Source organism: Solea solea, chromosome 10 (genome assembly GCF_958295425.1).
Source record: "Solea solea chromosome 10, fSolSol10.1, whole genome shotgun sequence".
Classification (NCBI taxonomy): domain Eukaryota; kingdom Metazoa; phylum Chordata; class Actinopteri; order Pleuronectiformes; family Soleidae; genus Solea; species Solea solea.
Window position 1 is genome coordinate 12398357 of NC_081143.1, and position 16691 is coordinate 12415047.

Consider the following 16691-nt stretch of genomic DNA (forward strand, 5'->3'; position numbering starts at 1 on the left):
TGTACTGGGCTTTATGTTGTACATCAGAAGGTTGCTGGGTGCCCCTGAGCCCCTGAGCAAGACACCCAATCCCCCATTGCTCCCCGGGTGCACGGCTTGTGTGTGTTCACTACCGGTGTATACAAGGATGGGTTAAATGCAGAAGTCAAATTCACTGTCACTTGAGCCCCTTTTCCACTACCTGCTGTGGCGAGGTTCTAAGCGAGCTAAGCAGGTACTATGTGTGACATCACCCTAGTTGACCACTGATTGGTCAGAGTGCCGTCACAGGAAGAGGACGTCCGACACAAGAAGCAAACCGAACAATGCCGAATTGTAGATCAGTTAAAAATCCTGAAATTCTGAGTTAATCTCAAACATTTAGCACGGAAATGTCTAAAATCTCATCATTTAACAGACTGTGTCAGACAGAGTCTGTGCTCCGGTCATGGAAGAAGTACTGACCAAATCTTTTTAAGTCACTGATTAAAATGATTCAGTTACTGAAAACAACTGCTTTACAAGTCACTAGTCACTCGTTTGTGTGTGTCGCGCGGGACTCCGCCTTTCACCTTATGTCAGCTAGGATCGGCTCCAGTGGCCCCACGACCCTCATGTGGAGGATAAAGCAGTAGACAATGAATGAATGAATAATGTCTGTATGTTGATTGTATGAGCATATGTGTACTGTAAGTCCAAGAACAGTTAATTAATTGCTAAAAATGTCCAACTACAGCAAGATGCACATCTTCAGTAAGCCGGTCATAGTGCTGAGTTGAAACTACCATGTGTGAGTCACATGAGACTGACCAGTACATATTCTGTTCCTGCCCAGATAATACATGGTGACACAAAGAGAGAAACTCGTCTCCTGCTCATCTTTAACAACAATGCACAACAGGAAAGTCAGGAAACATTTGAACAAGCCAGCTACAACCAAGTGTCACTGTGCATGGTTACACAAGCAAGAGTAACCGCTGTAATATTGTCAGTGATCTCCAGGGTGTTTTCTTATGCACTGAGCGCTTCCACGTCGCCCTGTAGGTTGTTTACAACACATTCGTGACATCGAAAATGACTCAGTTGATGAAAAAGAAAGACATAACGGCCAACTCCGCTGCTGGCAATGAGGAAAGATTAATCGCTCTTTGTTATGCAGGTTTAGAAAACACCTTTTTTTTTTTTTTTCTTCACAAACATTTGATTTCAAACACATGACAACTCCACTTATTTTGAATAAAATGACTCATCTTTAATTTTGTACACATGTGCAAAAAGCCAGGTTTGTTTAGACTTGACTGGACTGCACAGAGAGACTCCACTCAGCCTTATCGACTACCTTTGGATGAACTGGAACTCCAGTGTCTGACTATGCTGAAGCAAATCCCTGCAGGCAGATTCTAACGTCTGATGGGAAGTTGGACTCATGTACAGATCAACAAAGGGCTGGATTAAGCTGCAGGATTGAAAACTTTCTTCAGTCCTTCTCACATCTTTCAAGACAACGGGGAATGAGACAAAAACATTGTGGTGGCTTCCTCAAAGACATCTGTTTCCCCGCACTATGTATTAGAAGCAGAACACCATATGTTGGTAGTCCGTGTTTGACTAACGGAGCAGCTAAACAGAAGCACATGCTTGTATTTATATGAAAACACGGTCATTACAAATCATTACAAACTCATTTTGTTTGCCCAAGCATTGCTCAAACCCACAGAGGCCCATTTAGAATATAATGGAGGCCCAAAGGTTTCCAAAGACACCAAACACGTCAAGCTCAATTGTGAGGACACCGAATATTGCAGCTATAAAAACATGTTTTTATTGTCTGAACGTTTCAGTTAACATGAAACTGTTGAAACTTCTGTGACAAATTAGAACAAGCAAACACACTCTCCGATTGACAAACAACGTGGAAAAAAAAGACTCTCTGACTAAACAAAGGCTTCCCATGATGAATCAGTCAGCACTGTGGGACCTCGCCTGGGAAAGGGAAAGTAGGGCCCCCCTTCTGGAACGGCATCAGCAGTAATGCGGGCACCCTGTTCCAGACCATAGCGGTCAAAGACAGCTGAGACTCAGGGTAAAGCTTTCAATTTAGTACAGTACATTTTGACCCTGGAGCTCAGGATGGTGACAATAAAAATGAGATTCAGGAGTGTCTGTTCTAGGCTCAGTCTTGAAGACAGGTTGAGGAGTTCAGACATTTGGAGGAGCTCAGACTACAGTTGCAGCTCCTTCATGTCAAAAGTGGACAGTTATGTTAGTCCAGGCTTCTTGGGTCACACTTTGCATTTCTGCATGCACATACATGATAAAACAAGGATCCGTGTCAGTCAAGTGTTTTGGGCATGTGTTTGCAATCTCATATTCCATTAATGCCAGTGTGCTTTTGTTTTGCTCCCCATATTTAGTGTGCTCTCTTTTTCAGGTGCTGTAATTGTAATTAGTGAGTGTAATTCGGAGCACCTGGCCAGACTGTTGAAAGCCCAACTCAGTGCAATGTGTGGCAACATGCCAGTCAGCCATTACAGCACCATGGCTTTTCCCTTGTTATTTTGTTGTTCCCATCTTCCAACATCACTGCATCCATGCACTTGCATCCACAACTGACCTACACGTCCACACCTCATACATGATAAATACGAGTCAGTTATTGTTATTCCTCTCCTCCATCTCCCTCCTTTGTTGCTGTCTACGACCTGGCAGTAACCCAATATTCTGGGGGTTGCCCTCTTCTGAATATCCGTGTTTTCTTTGAGCACTAAGTTGGACATGCATGTGTAGCAGCAGTCTTCTTCTCACAATCTAAAACAAGTTTCTATGTTTCACTGTCTATTTTGACCAAAACAAGAACACTCTACTAACTGGACACTAAGTGTTTTGCTACAGGGAGCATGCGCAATCATGACGTATAGTCCACGAAGACTCAAACTACAGGTCATGGAAACTAAATTGACCTTGCATGAACCTCTGTTTGACCTGGCAAAAAAAATACAACTAATGGTCGGGTGCTGGAGCAAATCCCAGCTGACAGGTTGGCAGTCAGTCGTAGGACCAAGACAAACAATCCTCCACACCTAAGGTCAATTTAGTGTCCAATTAACCTCTGCAAGGAGTGGAAGGAAACCAGAATACCCAGAGGGAACTCACACGGAACAAATGCAAACTCCACACAGAAAGGCCCATGGTCCAATCAGGATTCAAACCAGTGACCGTCTTGCTGTGAGGCAACGGCCCCATCTAAGTTTTTAAAACGTTCTGTTATGTAGCTCATGCTTATTAAGGACGGCTTGTGAAAGGAGGATTTATTCTTATGAGTGCTTTAATCCCATTTAATGTAAAAATGACCAAAAATGATACTTGTGATTTGAAGGTGAATTTATTTCCAACACACCGACACTGTTAGACATTATTATTGGACATTACCTTTGTTTTAGGGGAAATGCCTCCATTTGGACTCTCTCTGAACTCTCTGAATTGTAATTGAATACTCCTGAACTAAGAGAAGACCTCAAGAAAGACCCAGAACTCTGGACCTGGGAACCCCTCCGGATCCCCAGGAGGAGTTGAAAGGAAATAGGTTTGTCGTGAAGCCCAGGCTCAACCTGCTGCTACACTGCCCTCACCTTGGATTAGTAGAAGAAGATGCGAAAGAAAGACTTCGTTTTACAATGTTTTTTTCTGTATTAGTTTATGACACTGACATGCTCACTGAATAAAAGCCTGAAAGATTCTAAAACTGTCAAACTTGGCAAAGTGTAAATTCAAGTAGTTATAAAGTTTAACAACAGCCAAAGCTGTGAGAAAACAACTGAGAAAAATCGTTGTGTTTTTATGACGCCCGCAAGTGTTTGTTTTTTAAACTCTTTTGCTGCGCACACACACACACACACACACACAGTTTTTTCTCCACTATCCTTCATTTACATCTTTTGAACGTTCCCTTCTTTCATCATTATTTTCCTTCACTCTGTATTTAGCCCTCCCTCCATCCTTTATATTCTTTCATGCTTATCCTGACTGCATGTTTTCAATCCCCCATTATTTATCCACCAGTGTGATTCCTTCCTCTGAGCCTTTTATCTCCTGCTTTCCCTTCCGTTCTTGTCACCTCCATCTCCGCTTCCAGTTGCATTCTTCATCCCCTCTCTGCTCTCCTCCCTCGTTTCCTTTAATTTCTCCCCGAGCCTCTGTTTTTAACTCTGTACATCATCTTTCTTAGCTTTCTCCTTTTCAATCTCTGTTGCTTCTTTCTTTCTTTGTCGCTCTCTCCTCTCCTTGCGTCTCCATCCACTGGGGAGCACAGTGCTTAATTCAAAAATCCCAAAGGCAGATGAAGGACAGGTGATGAGGATGGGGAGGAGAAGGAAAAAGAGGATGATGTGAAGGAGAAGAAGAACAAAAAAAAAACCCAAGAGTAAAAAAGAAACTGAGATGTGAGAGTTGGATGTGATCTGTCTCACTAATATTTGTCTTCGCGCCTGTTTAAGATCAGAGTCTGTGTGTGCGTGTTTCTTCCCACCGTGCTTTTCCACGGCCCTCAGCGTGTCAGCTTTACTTTGGACCAACATGACAGAGGAAAATCAGTGGTAGTGGTCTGACCTCCTACAAACACTCTCCCTCAGAGGCACAGTCTGCACCAAAGAAAAACAGCTGAGTGGGTTTTGGTAAAGGGAGTGTTAGTGTCTGTCCTCGCCGCAGACCCTGTTGTCCAGTGTGACGCTGTTACCACACACAGCAGGCAGCAGTCCACAGTCCCACTTTTAAGAAAAATACAGTTGTGGGAAAATTCTGTTCCCAAGTCTGCTGCAGTGACAAATGTGAGTCCTGCTGATAATGTCAACATCATAAAAACTGCATGCATGTGGAAATGGACTGAACACACACAGGCGTAGCTGTAGGGATTAGACGAGGACTGGTGACTGCTGCTCGCTCTGAATGCCCTCTTGGCAAAAATAAGGTGGTGACGTTGGGCTGTTTTGCTGTAACAATGGAGGACACAAAAGCTACACCTTTATCCTAAATGGACAACAACAATGCAGTGGAGAAGCAGGGTGTGGAGGAATCTACACTATAGCTGGATAAGTAACCTAAACATCTACAGTCAACTACAGTTAGCAGTTGACTCCACCCTATAATCAAAGGAGGTTTTGCAGGTGAGCAGTGCAACCGGTGGGCAGGTGACAGCCCTAAAGTTGACTTTGGAAAACAGCTGATATTGGACCAAATCATTTACAGGGAACACGCTGAAAAGATTTCATCGAACAACCTTTCGAGTTCATACATTCTGCACATAGCTTAGAGGCAATAACAGGGAACAAAACACTGCCAAACCGCATTGGGCCACCACACACCCACTAACCACTTGTTAATATATGTTATTCATGACAGATAAGGAAATACTGTACACATCAATCCAATTAACTCATTTTCCACACAGGAAAACCAAAGTGATTCATTCAACGCATTCAACTCTCTCTCACGTTTTCCATACTGGAGACACACCTACAAGTAATTATATCAGATAATTAGACACAAAAACAACACGACACACTGCATTGTTGTGTAGATGCCAATCTACGTAATTGGCGCACACAGAGGCAATTATGGAGTACACTGCTAATATGTGCGATTAACACACACACAGTCACAGGTACATGACTTCCTCCTGCTTGGAAAATGAGTCAGGTAAATGGCGAGGTCACACTCCGGTTAGCCTCTAAAGAGACGCAGCCCGGCGGCTGCCACCGCGGCTTCCACCAGCCTCACACCGTTAATTAGCCACGCTCACGTGCCAGTCAACTGTGCTAATGAGGACAGCTCTGCCACTGTGCCTAATGAGAGAAACTCTCCAAGTGTCTGTGGGGGAAAGTTAATCGACGTAACACACACTTGGAAAGAGACACACACATTTTGAAATCACTGGTATATTTCTAATTTGGAGGCACTTGGCCTGCTCTCATTTCACCCAGCCTCTACCTTTTTTTAATACTTAGCGTTATTAATTGAAATTTCATCTCATGCACATTTCACCATAGAGCTTATATTTATCTGGAGCATTGATGCACAGAGCTGCTCAGAGTCATAAAATCTATACAGTGCCTTCTAGCAATTTCCAACGATTATCCGTGTGGAAAAATTTAATGCTTCATTCCCACTGGTCAAAAAACCCGTTTAATGCTGGGTTAATTCTGGTTATCTGAGAAGTCCATAGTCGCATGTAGGTACTTCTTTCGGGGGAAAGTTTGGGATCGAAGGATTATTTTTCCCTGGGTAATTTTTGTGGAAACACACCAAGGTAATTAAGAAAAGTTCCTGTGGTGGAATACATTGGTGTGCACAGGTATTACAAACCTTTGCAAGTGAGAAACTGCAACAGCTTCATAGTCGTTGGCATCAGATAATACATCGCTACATGAAAAAGTTATGGTTGCAGAAAACTGTGTTGGTTAGCTCTTATTTTAATCACATTTTCACTAGGGTGAGATGAACCACTGGTGGTCTTCATGACTTTTGTTTACGTTATGTTTTAGTTTATTCATTCAGATTGTTGTTTAGTCGAAATCTTGTGAGGACCAGAGTTGACGGGATGCAGCTGCTCTGGTTTTCCATCAGTCCACACTTGGCAGTAGCAGTGCAGTATCGCCTGGCTAACCACTGAGGTCACCCCCAGGTCAAGGTGAGTGTGTGTGTGAGAAAGAGAGATAGTTAGAGAGACTAGCTGTACACCCGAGGCTCTGGGAGGAGGCACCAACGGTACATGAACACAAACACACACACACACACATTCAGGGAGCCTCTGGGTATCATCAAAACACACAAAGGACTGTTACTGGGTGTGGAGTGAACCCTTCACAGCGAGGCAACAAAGACTGTGGACAGAGAAAAGTGAGTCTATGAAAACAAGTAAAGGAGGAGGATGAAGTAATGAGAGAGAGGTGAAGAGGACGGAGAGGAGAGAGAGTGAACGTGAGGATGAAAACTGCGATCGCGATGATGAGTCTGACAGAAAACAAGCGTTAGGTGATTCATGACACACCAAAGCTGCTGATAACCATTCAAAAGGCTGTGTGCAAATGTACCCAGAATAGAAACCATTACATTTGCCAAAGAATTCTTTGCAGTTTGAGTTTGAATGAGTTGCCTGTTTAGGTTCAAAGGCCAAGAAAATAAAAGCTAGCAAAAGCAGAATGCAAAAGCCATAACACAAATTCAAAAAGCCACAGGAGACCTTTGCATTTGTGTTGTGGCTTTAGCATACATTTTTTGCATCTAAATATGTTTTTGGTTTTTTGCATTTACATCTAAGTATGTCCCTGTCCTCACCAGTATGTCACCCACTGAGCATCTGTGGGAAGCTCTAGAACAGTGTGTTAGGGAGTGTTTACCAAATAATAGAACCAAAATCACATTAACTGTGCCAATCTCAGCTGACATAGGACGATAGGTGGGGTCACACCCTGGATAGGTCACCAGTCCATCACAGGGACACATAGAGACAAACAACCATCCACTCTCACAGTCACAAAGAAAATAATATGGCATTGTTTAAATATTTTTTTCACACGGAAAAGTAGAGATGCTACAAGGAGAGAAGGAAAACACAATCACATTTATGTGCACATTTATGTGTGTGTTGGGAGGAACCAATCACACTACAGTGTCGCATAAAATCCGTGTGTGTGTTCTTGTATTTGTTGCCTCTTGAGGACCTTTTTCTGTCATGAACACTGACCTTGTCAGGACCAGTAGTCCACATGGAGACCAAAACCTGATCCTTATGAGGCAGAACCTCGTTTCTGAGGAACTGGTTGAGTTTAGGGCTATGGTTTAAGGTTGCAGTTGGGGTTTGTCATTAACGGGTTATGGTTAAGATTGGGAATAAGGCTTTGTTTAGGCTAGTAAATGAGAGTTCTTCAAAGGTTGGCAGTGCAAACCCATGTGTGTGTGTGTTTGTCTAAGTGTGCATGTGTGGGCTTTCAGTCCATCAACACAGCAGGAGGAAAGAAATCACTCCTGCTGGAAGACGTGCTAATGGCTCTGCACTGAGGGTGTCACAGTGTGTGCGTGTGTGTGTGTGTGTGTGTGTGTATGTGTGTGTGTGTGTGCGTGTGCTGATTGATCGAAAATGCCAAATCCATCTTGATATTCCCTGATGGGAGCCAAAGTGTGAAATTGCCAAAAAGGCAAATAACAAGGACACACAGATACACACACACTCACACTTTCACACACACTTTCTTTTATCATTAATCCTTCACACGACTGTCTTCTTTGTCATTCTCCTTCCATTTCACAGACACACACACACACACACACACACACACACACACATCCACCTGTTCATCTCCTGTAATAACTGTTATTTCTCATGGCTGTTTTCCACCTTACTCCTCCTTTGTTACATTTTCTGTGTCAGCCACTCAAACCATTGCACACACACATGTGCGCGCACACAGACACACAAACACACAGGCACACAGACACACAAACACACAGGCACACAGACACACCAACACAAAGGCACACAGACACACAGCTGGGGAGACACAAAGGAAAGCAAACATATCAGGGAACTTTGAATCATTTTTGTCAACAACTGATCTATTTTCGACAGAGGAGTGTGTGTGAGTGTGTGTGTGTGCGTGTGTACGTGTCTCCAAACACTTTCTCGTCTAGCTCTCCACAAACACAGACTTAATAACAAAGACCAGCATAGTAGAGGCATAGTAACCAACGGTGTCCAAGCTTTCACTCATTAAACAACAAACACGTGAAAAAATCTCTTTGTTTTTGTGTGTGTCTGTGTGTGTGTGTGTGTGGGTGTGTGTGTATGTGTGTCACTTTAAACTGCTCCTGTGGGACACTATAAGTGATTCTCTCTCTGTGGGGACATTGGCAGAGTTTCCTAAGTGCGAAAAATGGGTCAATTTTTGATGAGAAAATTCAGCGAACACTTGGCCTGAAGCTGCAGAGAATAACAGTTACTCTACTGTAGATGTCAGGGATCATTTCTCAAAAACAAACACATTTTATGATTTAAGAATAGCTCCAGCTCACTTTTCTTCAAGCCAGAGAGAAAACTAAACCCAACAAGCATTCTTATTTTTGTGTTCAAACCCAACCCAAGCCAGAGTCATATCATCAGTCCTCAGCTACACTAACATCACCAGAGTTTATACTCTCTGAGATTTAACGAAATCAAATCAATCAAAGGGGTTATTATTTACAAACTCTCCATACAAGGCAATGCAACTCAATATGCTTCACAGGAAAAAAACATAACCAAGGAAAACAACCCAGCAACCATATCATCGGTGGTAATAGTGTTATAGTATTTAAGAGTATTATACGGTAATCGTATTATGGGGAAGAGAAGAAGTGAGGAAACTATCATGGAACTAACAAACAGCCTGGAGACTAAAATACTGATATACTAAAAACAGGAGGAAATTAAAAACATGAATAGGAACAGATGCAATTGAATAGATAAATGGATCAGTGCATAAAAGTGAGTAAGTATAAATATATAAATAAAAGAAGTACTATAAGCAACAATAAACTAGAACATGGTAAAATCAGGTGCCGTATAAAATAGAAATTAAATTCAGTAAAAGGAGACTAAAGGGTGGAATAAAGTAACGTGTGTTAGATCCTATAATGAAGTCAAAATTGTTCAAATAAATAATAAAGGTCAAGTGAAAGCCAGGTTAAAAGGGTATATCTTAGGTTTGCTTTTAAAAATGTTAACAAATCAGTTCAATTGGTGCAGAATGGAATCATCTGTGCTACATCTATCCAATCCATATCATTCTACTTAGTGGCACTTGTCGTACATAGCCTCTAAAGGATAACAAATCCCAAAGTATTCCATAACATAAGATACATTAAACCTATGAGTGTATATAGGGGCCTTTATAGGGCCCAGTCTGCCCCCCAAAGTCCTTTGAAACGCCCCTGGATGTAAGACACAGAACAGGGAGATTGTACTCACAGTCGAGACAGAGCTTCGTTCTTCTGAAACAGCAACTCTGGGAGTTGGCTCAGATGGTTCTTGTTGAGCCGACTAGATGGAAAAAAAAAAATAGATTATTACAATTACAGAAGAGAACATACTCTGTGTGTGTGTGTGTGTGCGTGTGTGTGTGCTCACAGTCTCTCCAGCTCCCTCAGATCATCAAAAGCTCCTCTCTCAATGTTACTGATCTGGTTCTCCATCAGATGACTGCAAAACACAATGGTAAACTCAGATTAACACATGTCACACATTAACACTTCACATAATAACATCAATGTGTGTTCTGCTTGGTTGTAGCTCACAGATCCACAATCTGTGAGCAGCGCAACCTGTGCCTTGTGCTTGCTCACAGACTTGTCTATAAAGAACACAATTTCAGCTGCAGCTGTGTGTGCCGTGCTGGTTTGAATTCTCCTAATCCATCATGAATGTATCATCAGATCCAATCATACAAAAACACATTCTGGCTGCATTTCCAGTGCATGGTGCAAGGGACCCAAAATCACATGGATTCTGATATTCAGATTGGTTTGATATGAATCAGATATGTGCATTTGCATCTTCCATCTAGATCATATCAGATGTCAATGTCAATGCAACTCTTCGTTCCCTAACCACTTCCAGTTCAGTGGCCAATCTCTCCCTGCGAGTTGTCTTCCCAAGTGTCAAACACTGCAAATACAGATTTAATATATGGGTCGCTTTTGACAGCATACTGGGATTGGGCATCACGATCTGCAGTTTTAATGCAGCCTGTGACGTGGTTTGAGATGAATGAATGCAATCAGGACACATAATAGCACTTTTCCACTACATAGTCCTGGCTCGCCTCGGCTTGGTGCGGTTTAGTTTGTTTTCCCATTTCTATCGTACCTCCTCAACGTGGGTGGAGTCATCACTGCACGGCTGCTTGAAACTGCTGTGACTTTTTTACACACGACGCAAACACACAAACTACTGACTAATGACTTGTAAAGCAGTTGTTTTAGATGTACTGAATCATTAGAATCAGTCATTAAAAACATTTGTTAGACGAGTTCAGCACTTCCTGCATGACCGAAGCACAGACTCCGTCTGACACAGTCACTGAACTGAAATACAATGGTCGCAGGCTTTCAGCAGTACACCTTAATACACCAGACTCCTCTGTTAAATATTGAGATTGTAGACATTACCATGCTAAATGTAGTAGGTACCAAAATAAGTATCAGGTACTATCACTAATGAAAGAGCTATGCTGAGTTGAGCCACAAAACCAGGAGTGGGAACTACCACCCATGCTTCGTGCACTTAGTTAGTCTGCATTTGAAAAATCTGATTTAGTACAAAATGTTTTTTAAAAGTCTGGTTTTTGTAATGCCATGTGAATGTACTGACTGAGGACAGATGTTAATACCAGGTCTGAATGGGGTCACGCAGGCTCTGCTCTGCCCTGCTATACCACAGATTGTATTAATGTTGTGGGAAACCCTGCTCTCAAGAGTCAAACTGAAAAGACAAATCCCTCAAGACACCCTTTCTTTCCCTGTGCCACTGAAGGCATCTCTATGTTTGATAAACACACTCCTTAGACCTGTACATCGTAAACCACCACATCGTCCCCCCGCCCCTGACAGCAACAAGCCCTCAAGCTCCCAGTGGGCTGCTAATCTGTTTTGACTGGGCCCCGGGAGATGTCATTAGTCCCTGGCATGTCGTCTCTTTACCACCTCATGTCCATCACTGACACTGAGCACCGTCCCAGTCACCAGGTTAAAACAGGAAACCACTGCTCATCCAGACTCTCCCACAGGGCACAGTGTTTCCAGGTCAAAAGGGCACAGTCAAACCCCTCCCTGTTGTAAATCTGACTGACACTGACACCGAACAAGCACCTGTGGGTGGTTCATGTGTCACAGCTGAACCAAAGCGTTGTTCCGTGCCCTCTGGCCTTCAATGGCACTGAAGACATGATTCCCACAATCCTACCAGACCTAAAACAACCAGAGAAAACACTGAAAGAGAGTCTCTGCTGGACAAATACAAGCTGCTGCCCAGTCAACAATGTGTCCGACAGCTGTGAGCGAAGGTTGGGCTCCTACTGTTCTACAAAAACTAACAGAGAAAATAACACAAAATTGGAGGAAAAAAAAAGGTTATCTCGGTTGCAGGTGGTTCTTCATTGCGTCTGCAAAATTCACATTGTTTGCTTCAGTCACTCCAATTCAAATGTTTGAACTCAAGCATAAAAGAGTTACATGGAACAAGGTCCATATAACTATCAGCCTAAAAGGGCACATGTCACCCCTCTGTTCATTGAGCTCCACTGGCTACCCTTAGCAACCCCAGAAAATTGAAATCACTGATGCTAGCCTACAAAGTGCTTCATGGGTCTGCTCCCACCTACTTAAATGTTCTCATAAAGGCTTATGTTACCCCTGGACTACTCCGTTCATCGAAGGATTGTCGTATGGCACTCTTTTCATGTGTCGTTCCACGCTGATGGAATGACCTACCGAGCGCTACCAGAAGAGGGGCTATCTTCTGTCTATCTTCAAGAAGTTCTTGAAAACCCAGCTTTTCCAAGAGCATCTTCTGTCCTAGCACTTACCCTGCCCCCTACCCCCTCTCCTTAGAGAGGGGGTAGGGTAGCTTATTCCTCTTGTAAGTCGCTTTGGATAATAGCATCTGCTAAATGCTTAAATGTAAATGTAGGTCCCAGTCAGGGATGTTGAAATGGACGGTTGGTGAAAGTGAGCACCTTGAACAAGTTAAACCAGGTGAAAGAGGAGGGGGCAGGCACAAAAGTGAGTGAGGAACCTGGACTACCTGCTAAATTCTGACTATATTCACGCCATTAGTCGCAATGTTGAATTGAATGAGCATTACAAGCATTAGAGGTTACATTTACTCGTGGTTCCCATGCAAGTAAGGTTACTCAGCAAAAATTATCCAGTGACCACAGTTGCACGAGTAAGGCAACAAAAAAGTTGCATCCCATCTGGAGCCATAAAAACTATTTCACAACTCCTAACTGTTGAATCTGAAATCTGAAACAGATTTAAAAACTAAAGAGCACCAGACCTAAAGTCATCTGCTGGGTCTGGTGCTCTTGGCAGAGCTGAGATGTTTGCAGCTTCATCATTTACATCATTTGTAATATGTTATCCACAAAAAAGGGCATATGATAAAAGATCAATCTCACATTTAGTAAAAAGAGGTTGCATCGTTCATTTAAATTTAGGCAGATTTTAATGAGAAAATTATTTTTAAACTTTTGACTTATCTGCTGTTATTCTCGATCATTCTATGGATGTTTTTAAATCCAATTTATGTTGAACTTGGAGTTTGACTGTAGGTCAGTTTTGATCCGATATTTGTACTTTGTCTTTGTCTTTTTCTGTCTGTTTTGTCAAAGCCTTTGCTTTCGTAAAGCCCTTTGGCTCAACTCGTGTTGTTTTTAATGTGTTACATAAGTTAACATGACTTGACTTTAATTGACTAGACCACAGCTTTTTATTGTGGCAAGTGGGCCTCCCAGATGCTACTTAAGGGAAACTGTAAATATAGTTATTAAAAGGCAATCACACAGAACAACATAATAATGTTTGATTGAATTAAACAAACGTTTCAGGGAAACAGTAGTTTGAGGGATTTTACAGTTTTCCCAGACACTAATTCATTCCATACAGAAGAGGATCACATGGAAGTCCATAAATTGAGCGAAACTGGTACACGAGGCTAAGGTGGGACGAAGGGGTCCTGTCATGAGGAGAGACCATTAAGCCTTGTTTCCACCAAGTGGTGCAGTGCAGTTCAGCTCACCATGGCATGGTTTCCACCACAGGATGAGTGGGCCAAAGAAATAGCTATTTACACAACTGCGTCAACAGCATGAAGTCATAACAACGTGAAGAAAAAGAATGTGAGTCTGCAACAAGGTAAACAAAGAGCAACAATGGAGGACAGATTGGTTACTGTGGTACCCATCATCTATGTGTGACTAAACTTTACAGCTTGGTGGTATCAGAGCTTATGTCTCAGGGTGTCTTCACACCTAATAGTCTCCTTTGATGGTCTGCACCTGATGACAATATGATAGATTTTTACATTATTCAGGTGGCTCTGTTCACATTTACAAATGCCAGTGGATGGGTGAGGTGGAGCGGCTGTAGCCTCAGTGTTCTCATCCAGTGATTAGCTGAGCTCACCGTTAGGAGGACCACTGATAGTTGGAGAGTCAGAGGACTTATGCTGTTAAACAGCGTCCATCCCCCAGGTCTATGAGGCCCTAACTCTTCTGCAGGTGAAATAGCACATTGAGCCAAGCTATCATTGCTAGTTTCTGGCCTGCATGCAGGAGAGTCCCAACCCCTCACCTTCATCCTACTGCCCACGGGTGAAAAACGGCAACGAGTCGGCGGCTTTGTTGCACTTTTGTGGGTGGGTGATGCTCAGCTAAGTGTGCTAGTTTGAATTCAGAGGAAGAGATGTGGCATGCCAGTCACAGAGGATAGATGTGCTGTTCTAATTAAGTGTATCAGTGTTCTCCCTGATACACAGACTGCTCCAGAGTTCACTTGCAAGTGGTCTGAGACCACCACTTTCAAGTGGACCAGAGTCCCGCACTAAGCAATAAGACTTTAAAAGCATATGTTGTACACAACAGATGATGAAGTGAATAGAGTGAATGTAAATATGACTTACAGCACTCGTAGGTGTTTCAGGCCAGAGAAGTCTGTCTTAGAGATGACTGTCAGGTTGTTTCCATTCAGATCACTGAAAAACAACAAGTCAGAAAACAGACATTAATCAGTGTCAGATCAATAAACTTTATAAAACCAAACAATTAACACCTGAAAAGTCCTGAGTCATTTACATAACGGTGCATATTCATTCAAGTACATACATATTAATAATCCAGACTCAGAAATCAGACATTCAACCACACCGCAGCACAATCAAAAATACAGTTATTAACTACACAAAACTATTGACAATGTCAAATCCATCAGATTTCTAGCAGAAACTCGTAGTATAGGTTGATACTCTGCTGAGGAAGAGATGATGGAGTTCAGACAAAATGGCAGCAAAATTCACAGGTCATTCACAGACAGCAATGTCCAGTGTTTTGGTAGCAGAGCTTTGACATCCTTAGCTTTAATGGCCAACTTTGTTGTTGGAATGTTAATTCATTATCAGCGTATTTAAATAACAGTTTTTAACCTGTATCCAGTTACTGTAAACTCATACATCAGACCATGATACTGCTGCAGGGGTTTTTGCATAACAAGATTTGTATTTATTTTTCATAAAGTTTCACTTTCAAGAAGTATACATCTACAACCAATCAGAATGTGTGTTGTTGATGAGGTGCAAATTGTACATCGGAGACTCTTTAGTCCTCACATCTATCCTAAAGCAGTGAAGTTTACTCTCATCTCTTATGTTGCATGTATTTCTTTTTTCTGTGTACTTTTTTCCTTTATTTCTGCTGACTCTACCTGTTTCCTCCCGTGATGCAACTTTTCTCCACTCATTGGGATTCACAAAATTGCCGTTGTGGGTCATATAATATTGGACTTAGCTGGCCACTCTTTTCAGCACAGTCACGGGAGGAAGGGGTTTAACCCTGTGACCTCATTGTCTACTTTGATTGACAGATGCAAAGAAAGAGTGAGGGGGATGATGTCACTCTTCCCACAAGGCTTTGTGGAAGGAGAGGTAAACTGAGCCCTGCACACGTACCTGTGTGTGTGTGTGTGTGTGTGTGTGTCTGTGTGAGAGTGTCATGTTCCTGCACTACTGTAAAGGGTGGAGCAGCATGTGACCTTGTCCTGTCCTGAAAGAAAGAAAGAAAGAAAGACAGAAAGACAGAAAGAAAGAAAGACAGAAAGAAAGAAAGAAAGACAGAAAGACAGAAAGAAAGAAAGAAAGACAGAAAGAAAGAAAGAAAGAGTGGATCTTGTGGTTTGGGTGTGTGAACCAGATCTTTTAATTATTTATTTGATTGGAATCTCTTTTGTGAGTGAGATCCAGATTTTCTTGAGAAATTACACTCAAAGCATATTGTTTACCCGGAGTTTCCTTATATAGCTACTGAGATACAAAACTCTGTACTTTTATGAGGTACTGATTGTCACAAATAGGGATGCACTTAATTGAAAAATGTTGGCCGAAACCAAAAACCAAATATCAGTAGACACTTGGCCGGAAACCGAAATCGAAACACCGAGTGGACCAAAGTCAGAACTGCTCATGAGAGACACATCCAAGACATATTTTAATGCCACGTGACAGCAGTTGTGCTTAGTGCTATTCACAAAAGAGGGGATCACTGAGGATGGATGTTATTACCAGGTCTGAACGAGGTCTAGAGGACCATATCCGGATGGCCCTGAAAAGTATCAAAAAGATTTGCAATATTTGTTGGGTTTTTTTGTTCGAGGAGTAGGAAACAGACAGAAGGGAGGAGATGAACAACCGCAGGTCTGATTAAGCTTGGTTAATAGAGTTTTGTGCAGCATGGCAGGGTCAGGGGTCAGCTGAGCCACAGCCTCCCTTCGAGTGGCGACTCGGCCAAACAATGGATCATTAAAGCAGAACGCGTCTCTTACACAATCACAGCCTCGGTGGGCAGTGAAGCAGTTGATGCCCTCAGCTCCACCACCAGGTCTGACACAGAGGGAGAGGAGGAGGAAGAGGAAGAGGA

General features: G+C 42.5%; 1 protein-coding gene across 1 annotated transcript in view; it reads right to left on the reverse strand.

Annotated features, from left to right (window-relative positions):
* Window positions 1-16691, reverse strand: part of LOC131466999 (slit homolog 1 protein-like) — a 67089-nt gene that overhangs the window by 39514 nt on the left and 10884 nt on the right. The window contains exons 2-4 of the mRNA XM_058640659.1: window positions 14687-14758; window positions 10136-10207; window positions 9977-10048 (exon numbers count right to left, since the gene is read on the reverse strand). Coding sequence (XP_058496642.1) covers window positions 9977-10048; window positions 10136-10207; window positions 14687-14758 — 216 coding nt within the window. The remainder of the gene's footprint in view (window positions 1-9976; window positions 10049-10135; window positions 10208-14686; window positions 14759-16691) is intronic.